This window comes from Plecotus auritus (genome assembly GCF_963455305.1).
Source record: "Plecotus auritus genome assembly, chromosome: 11".
NCBI classification, from domain to species: domain Eukaryota; kingdom Metazoa; phylum Chordata; class Mammalia; order Chiroptera; family Vespertilionidae; genus Plecotus; species Plecotus auritus.
The window spans coordinates 34,421,962-34,434,740 of NC_137777.1; the positions used below are offsets into that span (position 1 = coordinate 34,421,962).

At 43.0% G+C, this 12,779-nt stretch overlaps 1 protein-coding gene across 8 annotated transcripts in view; it reads right to left on the bottom strand.

The window, feature by feature from the left end:
- ASPH (aspartate beta-hydroxylase) overlaps positions 1–12,779 on the bottom strand; it is a 170,907-nt gene that overhangs the window by 36,073 nt on the left and 122,055 nt on the right. For all 8 annotated transcript variants that reach the window (XM_080647084.1, XM_080647083.1, XM_080647081.1 and 5 more), the window contains one exon: positions 4,808–4,893. In XM_080647084.1, the coding sequence (XP_080503210.1) occupies positions 4,808–4,893 (86 nt within the window). The remainder of the gene's footprint in view (positions 1–4,807; positions 4,894–12,779) is intronic.

The following is a 12,779-nucleotide window of genomic DNA, read 5'->3' on the forward strand; positions in this document are numbered from 1 at the left end:
TGAGTCTTCTTTAAAAGAAATTGCATTTCCCCTCTATCTGTATGAATTCCTACATGCATTCTTAAAGAAAATATTTAGGTTTTAAGTTGGGGGAAAATACTGCTGGCAGCTAGAAGTCTTGGGTCTGTGATGAGAAGTCGGAAGCACCTGGGGAAATAGTGGGGCATAAGGATGCAGGGTGCGAGGGCCAGGTGACCGTGGTTCCGGTCACCCATTGGACATCAGGGTTGATTTGGCCCATCTGGTTGCCTGCCGTGCCTTGCTGCCTCTGTGTCATGGGACCTCTCCCAGGGCTCACATGGATCCTTAAGGAGATGGGCCAAGCACCTGCGATAGGTCTCTGACCACCAGTGCAGAGAAAGGAACAGAGGATGCGCAACAGGTACACAGGTGAGGGTCTTGGCACCGGGCCAAGGAGCCCTCTCCCCACCCACTCCATCAGCACCGTTCCACAGGGTCACACACACATGTCCTGGCGTCTAACAGAAGCAGCAGGTCTAGGATATTTGGAGCCACGGGATAAAGGCAGAGTTAAACTTTCCCAGACCCTCAGCTGCCTATAAATTGATAAATCCATTCAGTCCACATGTAAATGCAAACTCACTGTGGTTTCTATGTGTTTGCCCCTCACTGAGTGGGTTTTCACACCTCACAGTGTGGCTGCGCAAAGTAAACTGTACGGCCCACCAACTGCTACTTCCACCTACTTCCAGAGACAACTTGCCTGCTCCAGTTCCTTACAATCATTCCTTTACCCAGACATTGTGGAAGGAGGGTTCTTTTACCCTCTCACAGGCCATCAGTGGCACTGAGGGCTGGTGAGAAACAGGTGCATAGTGCGGTGGTTCTGAGCGCAGGCCCGGAGCCAGGCTGACTGGTGGGAATCACTTGGAAGGTGTGTGACTTAAGACAAGTAACTGATGACTTTGCCTTGGGTGCCTCATCTGTTCAATGGGGATCGTGAAGGCCCTTGACTACCTTGTGGGGCTGCTGTCAAGGCCAAATCTGAAAACATACAGAGACTTCTTGTAGACAAGACTATATGTCTACAAACACAAAGCATTGAACAATGTTACCTGTTATTATTGTTATTATGATGATGATGATCATTACTGTGCTGTGTGAAGGAGGTGTGTGCCAGCACAAGATAATGGGGAGCATCCCAGATACGTCTTTTACCTGGTAGACAGGCAGGTTAATGCAGAGTAAATGAGGACTTGGATGTAGAGCTAAATCAAGCCAAGAACACATTCTCTAAGTTATATTTATTGTCAGAAGTAATTGTATCACTGTTTAAAATCTGCTCTCCCTCTCACAGTATTAATTTTTTGAGCAGTATTAGGTTCACAGCCAAACTGAGAAGAGAGAATATAGAGATTTCACATATGCCCTGGAGCCCAACACAAGCACAGATCAACACCCTGCACCTGAGGGGTACACTTGTTACCACCAATGAACCTACACTGACACAGCATCACCCCCCAAAGTCCAGGATGTACCTTAGGGTTCACTGTTGGTGTTGCACATTTTAGGGGTTTAGATTAAAATACAAATGCACACGGTCTGTATCCACCATTATAGTACCATGCAGAGCAGTTTCACAGCCCTACAATTTTTCTACGAGTTGCCTGTTCATCCCTCTCCCCTCTCCCCTGCCTGCCACTCACACCTGGGAACCACTGATGCTTTTACTGTCTCCATAGTTCTGCCTTTTCCAGAATGTCATACAATTGGAGTCATACAGTAGCCAGCCTTTTCAGATTAGCTTTTTTCACTTTTTTTTCACTTCATAATACGCATCTAAGTTTCCTCCATGTCTTTTCATGGCTTGATATTCCTTTTTTTTTTTTTTTTAAGTGCTGAGTATTATTTCGTTGTCTTGATGTAACACAGTTAATTTATCCATTCACCTATAAAGAACATTTTGGTTGCTTCCAAGTTTTGGCAGTTATGAACTAAGCTGCTATAAACATCCATGTACAGGTTTTTATGTGCATGTAAGCTTTAAACTCCTTTGGTTAAGTAAATATCAAAGAGCAGGCTTTCTGGATTGTACGGTAACAGTATGTTTACTTTGTAAGAAACCACAGACCTGTCTTCCAAAGTGGCTGTGCTACTCTGCATTCTTATCAGCAATAAATGAAAGCTCCCGTTGTTCCACGACTTTGTCAGCACTTGGTGTTGTCAGTGATCAGAGTTTAGCCAATCTAACGGGTGGGCAGTGGTATCTCATTGGTGTTTTAATTTTCATTTCCCTGATAACATGTGACTTGGAGCATCTTATGCTTGTCATCTGGAGAGGTGTCTGTTAAGATCTGTTTTTTAAATCATTTGTTTTCTTATTGTTTAATTTTATGAGTTCTTTGTATATTTTGGATAACAGTTCGTTTTTAAAACCACTGCTTTATTTCTTCTGTGAATGACTTTAAGGAATGAAGAATTCATGTTAAATATCTTTTTCTCTGTGACTTTTTTCTAAGTATCCTGCATTAGCTTCCTGTGGCTGCAAGGCAATTCTCTCACAACCCTGCAGCTGGGACCCTGCTCTTCCAGTGGAGTCAGTTGCATCATCTATAATAATAATAGCATAATATGCTAATTAGACTGGACGTCCTTCCGGATGACCTTCCGGATGAAGCCAGGGCTGTGAGGGAAGCCCGGGTCCCAGGTCCCAGGTGCCAGAGGGAAGCCGGTGCCGGCAGCTGGGGGAAGAAAGGCCTACTCTTGCACGAATTTGGTGCATTGGGCCTCTAGTTTGAAAATGCCAGCTGTAAAACAACCCTAAAAGACTTAGTCAATAATTGATGATTCAGTCAATAATTTGGCTCCTCGCTGTTTCAAAAGCAAGAATAGCCTACATGGCCACTTCTTCCTCCTTTATGTATTCTGTTATAGATGCAGGGTGCTCCTTAAGGAAAGCATCATAATTTCTCCAAATAAGCAAAAACCAGAGGATACTCCATGGATTGTTCCAGCACGTTTATGTCCCCCCGACCTATTTGCCCCTTGATAACTGAGCCGTTACTAGGCATTATAATTACATCGAAATCCTTCTCTAAAGCTGTTTGTTCTTTATCCCCAAAGTCACCTATTAACAGGCACTCCACATGTACATATATGGCATTTAATACAGAGGAAGTGGAGAATGCCAAACAAGGTGATAGAAAAAGAGGATTCCTGCTTCACTTCTATTAAGAAATGCAAATTTCCTAAAAATAGTAGATGGCTTCATTTTATAGAGTTGAGCACGATGGACTCAGAAATCATTCCATGGGGTTAATTTAGTGAACAATGACTGCAACATTCTTTGGTGTTACTGTGTTTTTATTGGCTGGTAATAAGGGTAATGCAGAAGCCTTCATACTTGCTGGTACATTCCCAATAAACGTGTGGGAAGCACATTCTTGTCCCATCCATGTCAGTTTCTTACTTGTTATTCTTTTCTTTTCTTTTTTTTATTATGGTTGCTTATTTACTTACAGTCCAAGGTCCCTTTTCTTGCAACCAAAGTCTACTGATAGAAAGAGGATATTACAGGAAAACTACGGAGTATTACACTGAGTATAAATTCAAGTACAGAGTAGAGAAAGAGAAATTTCCATGAAGAACAAGTAGATTATTAAATGAAGATGTCATTACATACAATAAATATCTGGCCCAATAACTAGATAACTATGACAGAGTTTAGACTACAAATAGCCCTAGCCGGTTTGACTCAGTGGATAGAGCGTCGGCCTGGAGACTGAAGAGTCCGGGGTTCAATTCCGGTCAGGGTACATGCTGGGTTGCAGGCTCGATCCCCAGTAGGGGGCATGCAGGAGGCAGCCAATCAATGATTCTCTCTTATCATTGATGTTTCTATCTCTCTCTCCCTCTCCATTCCTGTCTGAATTCAATATACAAATAACTTCCATCTGTGTCAATTCACAGTTTTAAAAAAACTGTAATATCTAGCCTTGGCCAGTGTGGTTCAGTGGTATAGTGTCGACATGTACCTGGGTTGCAGGTTTGTTCCCGGGCCCCGGCTGGGGTGTATGTGGGAGGCAACCAATCAATGTGTCTTTCTCACATCGATGTTTCTCCCTCCCTTACACTCTCTCTAAAAATCATGGGGGAAATATTCTCAGGTGAAGATTGACAAAAAACCAAAATAAAAACAAACAAAAAAACCCAACAACACACCACTGTAATATCTAGAAACAAATGTAAATAATATTTTAAATTAACTGATAACAAAGTAAAACATAAAAACCACCCTGAAAACTGGAGGTGCCTGAGGTTAACCCCAAGTGAGAAGAATGCGAAACCTAATGCCTTTTAAGCCAACAGTAACTACCCAGAGTATTGGACTTACCTATGTTTTCTTTTGGATTGAGGTGCTATGAAATTAAAACCTCCACTTACATGGTACTTGACAGTATTGATGCTTTCCCCCCTACTCTCATTTGATCTTTACCAAAAAACCAAATAGGAAGTATGATTATTATTCTCATTTTTTAAAACTGAGGCTCAGAATGGCCAAGTGATTTGCCCAAAGCCACAGGACTAGAATGTGATGGAAGTGGGCTGACTCCCAAGTCAGCTGGCTTGAAGGTAAGTTCTACTTCTATTTGGCCATCACAGCTGCAATTTTTCTTTTCATTTGATTCCTTTCACATGCAAAACTGATGTTGCTGGGGAAAAACCCACTCTATTCAAAGGTTGTTTCTCTGAACATTTTTCTTTTAAACAAATCAAGAGTAATGCCTGGGTTTATTTAACAATTAATCACTGCACATTTCTGCGCAAAACAAAAACATCAACCTACCCTTTTACGGAGTTTTTCTGCAGCATCAAGTTCAGCTTTAATAGTCTTATCAAATTTATTTAATAGTTTAGGCTTCTTTTTCTTAACTGAAAGAAAACAGAGGTTTTTATTTTTCATTTTACTTTTGTCACAGAAGAGGAGGGGTTCTCCTTCCCAAGGTTACACGCTCCACACGCACACACGCACACCTGCCCACTGCCTCTACCTCTTCCCTGAGCTCTCCACTCTCCGGCTCTCTTCTGAGCCCCTCTCACCATTTAATAGTGCAGAAGCCTCTGCTGTCTTAAAGCAAACCAACCAACAAGCAAGGCAAACCTCAGCCTACCCTCTTCCATTTGCTGTCCTCTCTTTCCCCTGCCCTCACGCCTGCTTCCCTCTCAACCCACAATGCTCCACCCACACATGGGCAAAAGCGAGTCTTCCAGAAGGAAGGGGAGCTCAGTAGTTAAGTCAGATGGCAGGGATCTGAGTCCAAGCTATGAAATGTTCTAGCTATGTGACCTAAGTCAAGCTGTGACTCCCATTTCCCTAATCTATAAATGTGGGTAGTGGTTTGGGAATTAAGTTGATATTGTACATGAGCAAATACAATAGCACAGTGCCTGGCATATAGTAAGTGCGCCTTACCTGAGAGCTATAATGCCTATGGCCTTATCTACACGTTCATTTGTTTTCTTTCCCTATCCTACCTGACCCGATCCCTCGGCAGCATCTGACACACTGACTCTTCCCTCCTTCCTGAAATGGTCCCTCTCCTTGACTTCTGTGTTGCCCACTCTCCTCAGTGGCTCCTGCCCTCTGCAGATTCCTGGGATCTTGTGCTCTCAAAGGTCAGTCTCCAGCACTCTAAAGGGGTTTACCTGCTTAATTTCTAAACTGAGTTGCAAATTAACTAGTTCATTTTCTCCTGCATTACAAAAATCATAAATCCAAGTGCCTATGATTTCTGGCGCAGATATCTCATGTTCAGTAGGTCAGAAATGGAATTCACTATTCCTCACAAACCTTTCTTATATTTACCCTATTTCAGAGAATGGTCCCATCATTATCTGGTTATCCAAATCACAAATAAAATAGGTCAAAGAAGGAACATGTAGAAGTATCCATACAGAAGACTGAATGGAATTGTATGTTTTTTTTAGCATTTCCTCTGTTGTCGTAAAGCAAACCAGCCACAAAGCAAACCAGTCGCGATACCCAGAGCTTTACCTATGTCTCCTTTTATTCTCTCAACTTCCCAGATACAGAAAATTTAACTTCACAGATGTGGCCCTTGTGGTTCCAAAAGGGCCCGTCCCTTGATATCCCCCTCTCCTCCACCAGGAGGAAGGGGACACTCACTTCCTACCAGCACGGTTTCTAAGGAGGGATGTTTCCAGGAAACTCCGCCTCTAGCTCCTCCCCCACAGCATCTGATTACTGAGTTGGGGGAAGGGACAAGCTTGTGTAGGTGAGTGCCATCCCCTTCTTCCTCCCAGGAGCAAACACCAGGCCCTGAGCATCCTACAGGGAGCTGGCCTCCCCTCCACAGGAGAGGCAGAGCTGTTCCATGCTGCCTGGAGGGGCGAGCATGTCTAATTCTAGGGGTCAGTATTAAGAAACCTATTATTCCTGCTCATCTCAGCCCCGTCCTTTAAATCAGCTCTCATCAGTAATAAACTGACACTTTGACCGCCTTCCCTTTATTTCATTCCTTGTGAATTTCTGAAGTTGCTATGCCTTTCTGTTTATTCCACCTTCCTCTTCTCCCCTTCCTGAACCCTCGGGCCCTCTAGTGTTGAAAAATATAAATGCCTAACGCAGAGGTTGAAAAATAGGGGATACTGGGCCTTTTCAATGTTAGCATGCACGCCGAGGATATGGAAAATGGAGTGACTTCTGACTGAGATGTGGATTTATAGGATGGGAGCGATCTCGTCCTCTCAGCACTGGCTCATGTCTCTCAATTGCTCATTTTGGTTTTGCAGGATAAGTCTGTCAGCAGTGCAAACAGGATCAGGGGGCCTGGGTGCATCTGAGCAGGGGGTTTTACTGTTAGCATCATCCGTTTCCCCAAATACATTTCCCATGCTATAAGTTAAAATTAACTATTTATAAGGGAAAAAAAAAAGACTTGACAGTTCAGGACATCCAAAGTAGTCAACATTACAATAATATGCCAGCTAAACAGCCAGATTGGATCTTAGTGTCAAAATATTTCAATTTCATCACAAAAATAGATCAAATATTAAAAATCTCAAAGCACCGGTTACCAAGAAATTACTGCCCCATCTTTTCATGTATCTTCCTATTTAATAGCTCCTATGATTGCTCCTTTCTCCAAAATTCAAGTTTTGTCCTATCATGACTATTTTAATTTTTCAATGTGTAAAAAGCCCAAGGCAATTTTTCCCAATTATAAAAACACAGGGATCTCTTTCTTATTGTTCTGGGGAGGCATGTGGTCCTGCTGCCAAAATGACAGTTCCCATGGCTGTGACGGGACCAGGGAGAACTCTCTCAAGTTCTTTAAGCCTCAATTTTCTTATGTACAAATGACTAGTTCTATTAAGGTCTCTTTGAACTGGAAAACCCTGTGCTTCTAATTTTCAGTTGATTTAAAGCATGTTAATAATATTTCAAAGTAGACCTAGAGGGCCCTGGAATGCATTGTTAATTTTTTAGTTGTGGATTTTAAAAAATGGTTTAGGAAGAAGCTGTCCATGTTATATTAAACCTTGTCTTTTAAAAATCACTGCCATTACAAGTATTTTATCCCTTTCCAAAACTGCAAAGAAGGGGGAAAAAATGACTGGCTGCATTTGAAACCCTTACTTCTATTGCCATGCCATGATTGAGACATTAAGAGTAAATAAAAAGGAAAAGAAGGAAAATACGAGTAATTAAAGGCATGAGAAAAGCACTAATGATCCTTAGGTTATATAAAAACTAGAGGCCCCATGCACTAAATTCATGCAAGGATAGGCCTTCCTCCCCCTTCCCCTCCCCCCTGCCTGCCAGATTCGCAGCCCCAGCCCCGCCACCTGCCTGCACCCGCATGGGACTGGCGCTGCCAGCATCCGCTGCCACACAGCCCCGGTTCCCTGGTTCCGTGGAGCCCCCCTCCCCCGCCCCCCCCCCCCCCCCGCCCCCGATCGATTGCCCGGCAGAGGGTGGCCTGGGCCTCCCTCTGCTGGGCAGTCGTGGGGTGATGGTGGGGGCTCCCCTGATCAATCGCATGGCACCAGCTTTGGCTGGCCTGGCGCCAGTGCATTTCATAGCGTGGTCGTCCTGATGGTTGTTCTGCTGTTCGACCGTTCTGTCGATGTGTGTATTACACTTTTATTATTATAGATGAATGGTGATCCCCTTTCATTTCCACTTAGTCGAGGAAGGTGATTTTATGTCATGGTGCACGGGGAGAAGTGGTCCACCAACAAAGACAGAGTGTTTGCATTACTATGTCCTAGACCCGGTCCACGGAAGAGAGCGATGAAAATAGTGTCTGCCACCGGGGATAGAAAGGCAACAATTCCCCATCCTCTCCCTGCTTCCTGTCTGACCCCACGCTCACTGTCCTGAGGATCTTTCTGCTTAAAATACACCCATGGACCCCATGAGCATACCAAATGAAAACAAAATTCCTTAGAATGCCATCCGAGCAATCCTGCTCCATTACCTACCCGAGAGAAATGAAAACATACATCCACGCACACACTCCTACACACATGTTCACCACAGCACTGTTCATACAGCCAAAATCAAAGAAAACCCAAATGTCCATCAACGGTGAATGGATAGGCAATGTGTGCCGTAGCAATACCATGGAATAGTATAGCCATCATTCGAATACATGTAACAAGACTACATCATTCGAATACATGTAACAAGACTACATCTCAAATGCATTTTATTAGGTGAACAAGGCCAAATTCAAATGGCTTCTGACTGGATGATTTTATAGAGTATTTTGGAAAATGGAAAACTGTAGGGAAAGAAAACAGATAAATGGTTTCAGAGGCTGGGAGGTAGGGAAAGGGACTGACTACAAAAGGTACAAGAGAATTTGGGGGTCACTAAGTTCCAGATCATAATTGTGGTGGAGAAACTCTAGATGTCTCTGCGCATGTCAGAACTCAGCACTGCACACTTGGACACATACAGTCTGGATTAACTGTATGTAAACTCCACCTCAAGAACAACTTAAAAATGTTGTAAGAAGAGAAAAGCCACATGATTCTCAATAAAGACTCTCATTATAGGTACAACAGTATGAAAAGAATTTGGGCATAATCACATCATACCTTTCAAAATAAAATTCATTCTGGTTTTTAGCACCCTTCCCCACCATCTACCTATTGGGAGGCAATTCACACTCAACCAGGCTTAAGAGGCTCTACGCTGCACACAAAAAAAGAAGTTCTTTGACTGCAAAGTTTAGCTCATTTTAACAGAACAGAAACATGTCACAGAGAACTTGCTTTTCTGTTCTGAATCACTGCTTAATGCCTTATCAGATTATTTGCTGGTAACCACAGATAACATTTATTGATCACTTACTCTACTAGATGTGAGTAGCCCACTCAGACTGCACCAATTGTAAACAGTAGGAGCTAAGACTGGAGCTTGGGGTTGTCTCGACGCCAATGTCCATGCTTTTGACCCTTTTGTAGTATCTCTGGCATCTGGCTCCGAAGTTAAGAGACCAGGGTGCCCCCAGGGGCTTTGAGAGTGCCAACAGAGTGGAATGAAGTATCAATATAAGCATTATGTTGAGTAAAGGAAGCAGCTGAACTTTGTACTACTTGTGTCACAGGATAACGGTAGTTAAATAACCAGAGTAATTTTCCTTCGTTTTGTGTCTCAAGGACCCATTGTCGACACATGACACAGAGTCGCCCTGGTTGAGCAGGGCGATCACAGGGCACAGAGTCTGGAGGCCAGGGTGTGAGCCACCGCGCTGCCCTTCTCAGGCAACCTGTTCAAGCTCACTGCCGTGAGATGGGGGTACTCTCTGACCCCCACCCACCAACCACAAAGGAGCATAAAAGATGTAAGTGCTAATCATGACTCTCATCTACAATCCCTTATGTTCACTTTATTTAAAACTCTGCTCTTCAGTTAAATGGATGTGAATGACACACCTTACTAACGAATATTTGAGAAATTATTATTAAGATACCACATTTGCTTTATGGTCAAATATTTCCTTGGCAGAAATTCTGGGCAACTAGTAACGTTGGCACACTATACCTCTCGCCAATCTGTATTTCCTGAGTCAACAAAGAACCAAGGAGCTATAGGGTAACACTATACTTCCTTTGCTCCCCAAACCCTACTGTCTGTTTTCGAGCAGAACCCCATAAAATATAAAATACTGCTTTTTGTTATAGGTCTCCAAAGGTGGGATTTGAAGAAATGTAATCTAAAAAGCAAAATGATTTAAGGGAAGGAAAAGTAAAACCAAAATAAGATATTGAAGAAAAATGTGCTCTATTTCTGAGATGCAGCCTGAAGCTGACATAATCATGCAATGCTTCACTGCAGTATTATTCATGTTAATTAAGAGTTAGCCCAAATAGCCCAGGCCAGTTTGGTTCAGTGGAAAGAGCATTGGCCTGCAAACTGAAGGGTCCTGGGTTCGACTCCAGTCAAGGACACATACTTCCATTGCAGGCTCAGTCAGGGAGTGTGCAGGAGGCGACCAATCAATGTGTCTCTCACACCCATGTTTCTCTCTGTCTCCCCTCCCCCGCTTCCATGCTCTCTAAAAATCAATGGAAAAATAACCTCAGGTGAGGTTTAACAAACAAAAAAAAAAGAGTTAACCCAAGCAGACCCCACTGCATAGTTTAATCTTCCTATAGTAGAATTAGAAGCTAATTTTGCTTTTCTTTTCAAAATGAATATTAGGAAAAAAACTCTAAATTTGTCTGGCAGTGAGGAAATCAAGACAAATGATAAAAAAGAAGGAAACAGTGCAAAAATTCAAGAGTCCAGTACCAGCATTTTTGATGATATTTTGTCTGCTGGGTCCAGGGAAAGCAAGCCTCATCTTCCAGGGCTCCTTGAGGCATAGGCAGGGGGCGTGGGTAGACGCCCTCAGTCCTTTTACTTTAAAAGTGGGAATTGTGAATGGTACCCCATCGCTATGCTTCACGTTGGGGTCTGGCCTAAACTGCTCTCATATGGAGAAAGAGCCATGCCATTTGCTCCTGAGATCCCCAACCATCAGCCAGCTGTGGGCATTCTTCTGGCAGGCGTCTTTGTATTATTACTGTGAGAATGGGAAATTAATGTGTTTGACCCAAAAAGAACCGTGTCTGAGGCTATGTCCCCTAGTGCTACCTACCGTGAAGGTAGAGTACTGGGAGCCGAGGTAAAAGTGGGCAGCTCTGGGGAGACCCTCTTACCTGCCGGCCATGACTGCACACCGGCGGGCAGCAGGATGGCGCGCCCTTCCTTCGCCCCCTGCAGCCGAGGAATCATGGGTTTCCGTGCTCCTCAGAATTAAATATCAGCTACACACCAGCAGGATTCAATATTCAAAGCTTAATCCCAAGAGTTAGCATAAATATTTTTCAGCTGAGAGACGCTAACTAATGCAACACAGTAAACATTATATAAAGGGCAATTGTTTTCATCTGCCCCCTCTTATTGAACTAATGTGGGATTCAGCTGAGAGCAGTCAAAGGCGCCAGCAAGTATTCCAGTTTATTAAATGTAGTCCGCTGTGTCCCCATAGGCTTATTTCAATAAATTATACATCACTCCCCTCCTAGAGTAATAATCCTTTAACAGATGTGGCCCCATATGTTATATTAGAAATTTCAGAGAGGCTAAGTGATGTGTTTTCTATACGTAACAAAAGTGCTTCAGGCCCCAGGCTGACCAACAGCCGCTTCCAGCATTGTGAATTGCATCTCCACGTGCACTGTTGTTCCACGAGGGAATAGCCTCCTTCCCCAAATGTTATTTTACAAATAATTCTAACCACCTTGCTCTTCTGGTTCTCGAGCCCTTAACTAATTACAAGTAACAACTTAGAGGAGTGAGGGTTGCTTGAATCAGATGTACACTGAGCAGCAGAAGTAAAAGCTGAGAGACTAAAGTAAGACAAAAACCACCAGAAACAAAGGCAGCTGAGACAGTATTGAAGTACGGGCCAAACGGTGTAGAGGTAAACAGGGCGAGGCACGGCAACAGCCCCGAAAAGCATCGTGCACAATAACTGATGTCCATGAAGGTGGGCATTACTGCCCTGGCCGGGTTTGATTCCTGGTCAGGGCACATACCACAGCTGTGGGTTCGATGCCTGGTCAGGGCCTTTAAGGGAGGCAACTAATCAATGTTTCCCTCTCACATCGATATCTCTCTCCATTCCTCTCTCTAAACCATGTCCTCAGGTGAGGATTTAAAAAAGGGAGTGGGGCAGGGCAGGCATTACTGTCTCCAATCACCAAGAAAAGTTAAATTCCGTGCAGCATACAATTTAAAAGGTGGATGGAGATGCATAAAAAGTATTTTAGAAAAAAATATCTACCAAATTCTGTTAATTTTGTTTAAATAGTGTTTAAAGGGATTTAAAGACATCTTTAAGTCTCTGCTTCTATGCAATGTTGATTTCCCAGTAATGTCAAGTAAAACAATAATTCACAAGCCTCGTTGTATATCAGAATTACCAGGGGAACCTGAAACAAAATAGACATTCCCAAGCACCAACAAATAAGAAGAATGGAGGGAGGGGCAATTTTGTTCTGCAATATCTCATATTTATCTAAAGATTAGTATATATTATAGAAATAAGTAATTTAGGTATTTATAAGCTTAGTTCTAATACTATCTCTTTTCTTTTATTTGCATGTTCAGATGTCAACAAGGATCTATATGCTTAGTGTTTGTCAGCATTGATATTGGCTGATTTTTTTGGTTGTATCTTTTAAGATAGAAGTTATATGTCATTCATGTTTTTTTAGACATTATCTGAGATTTC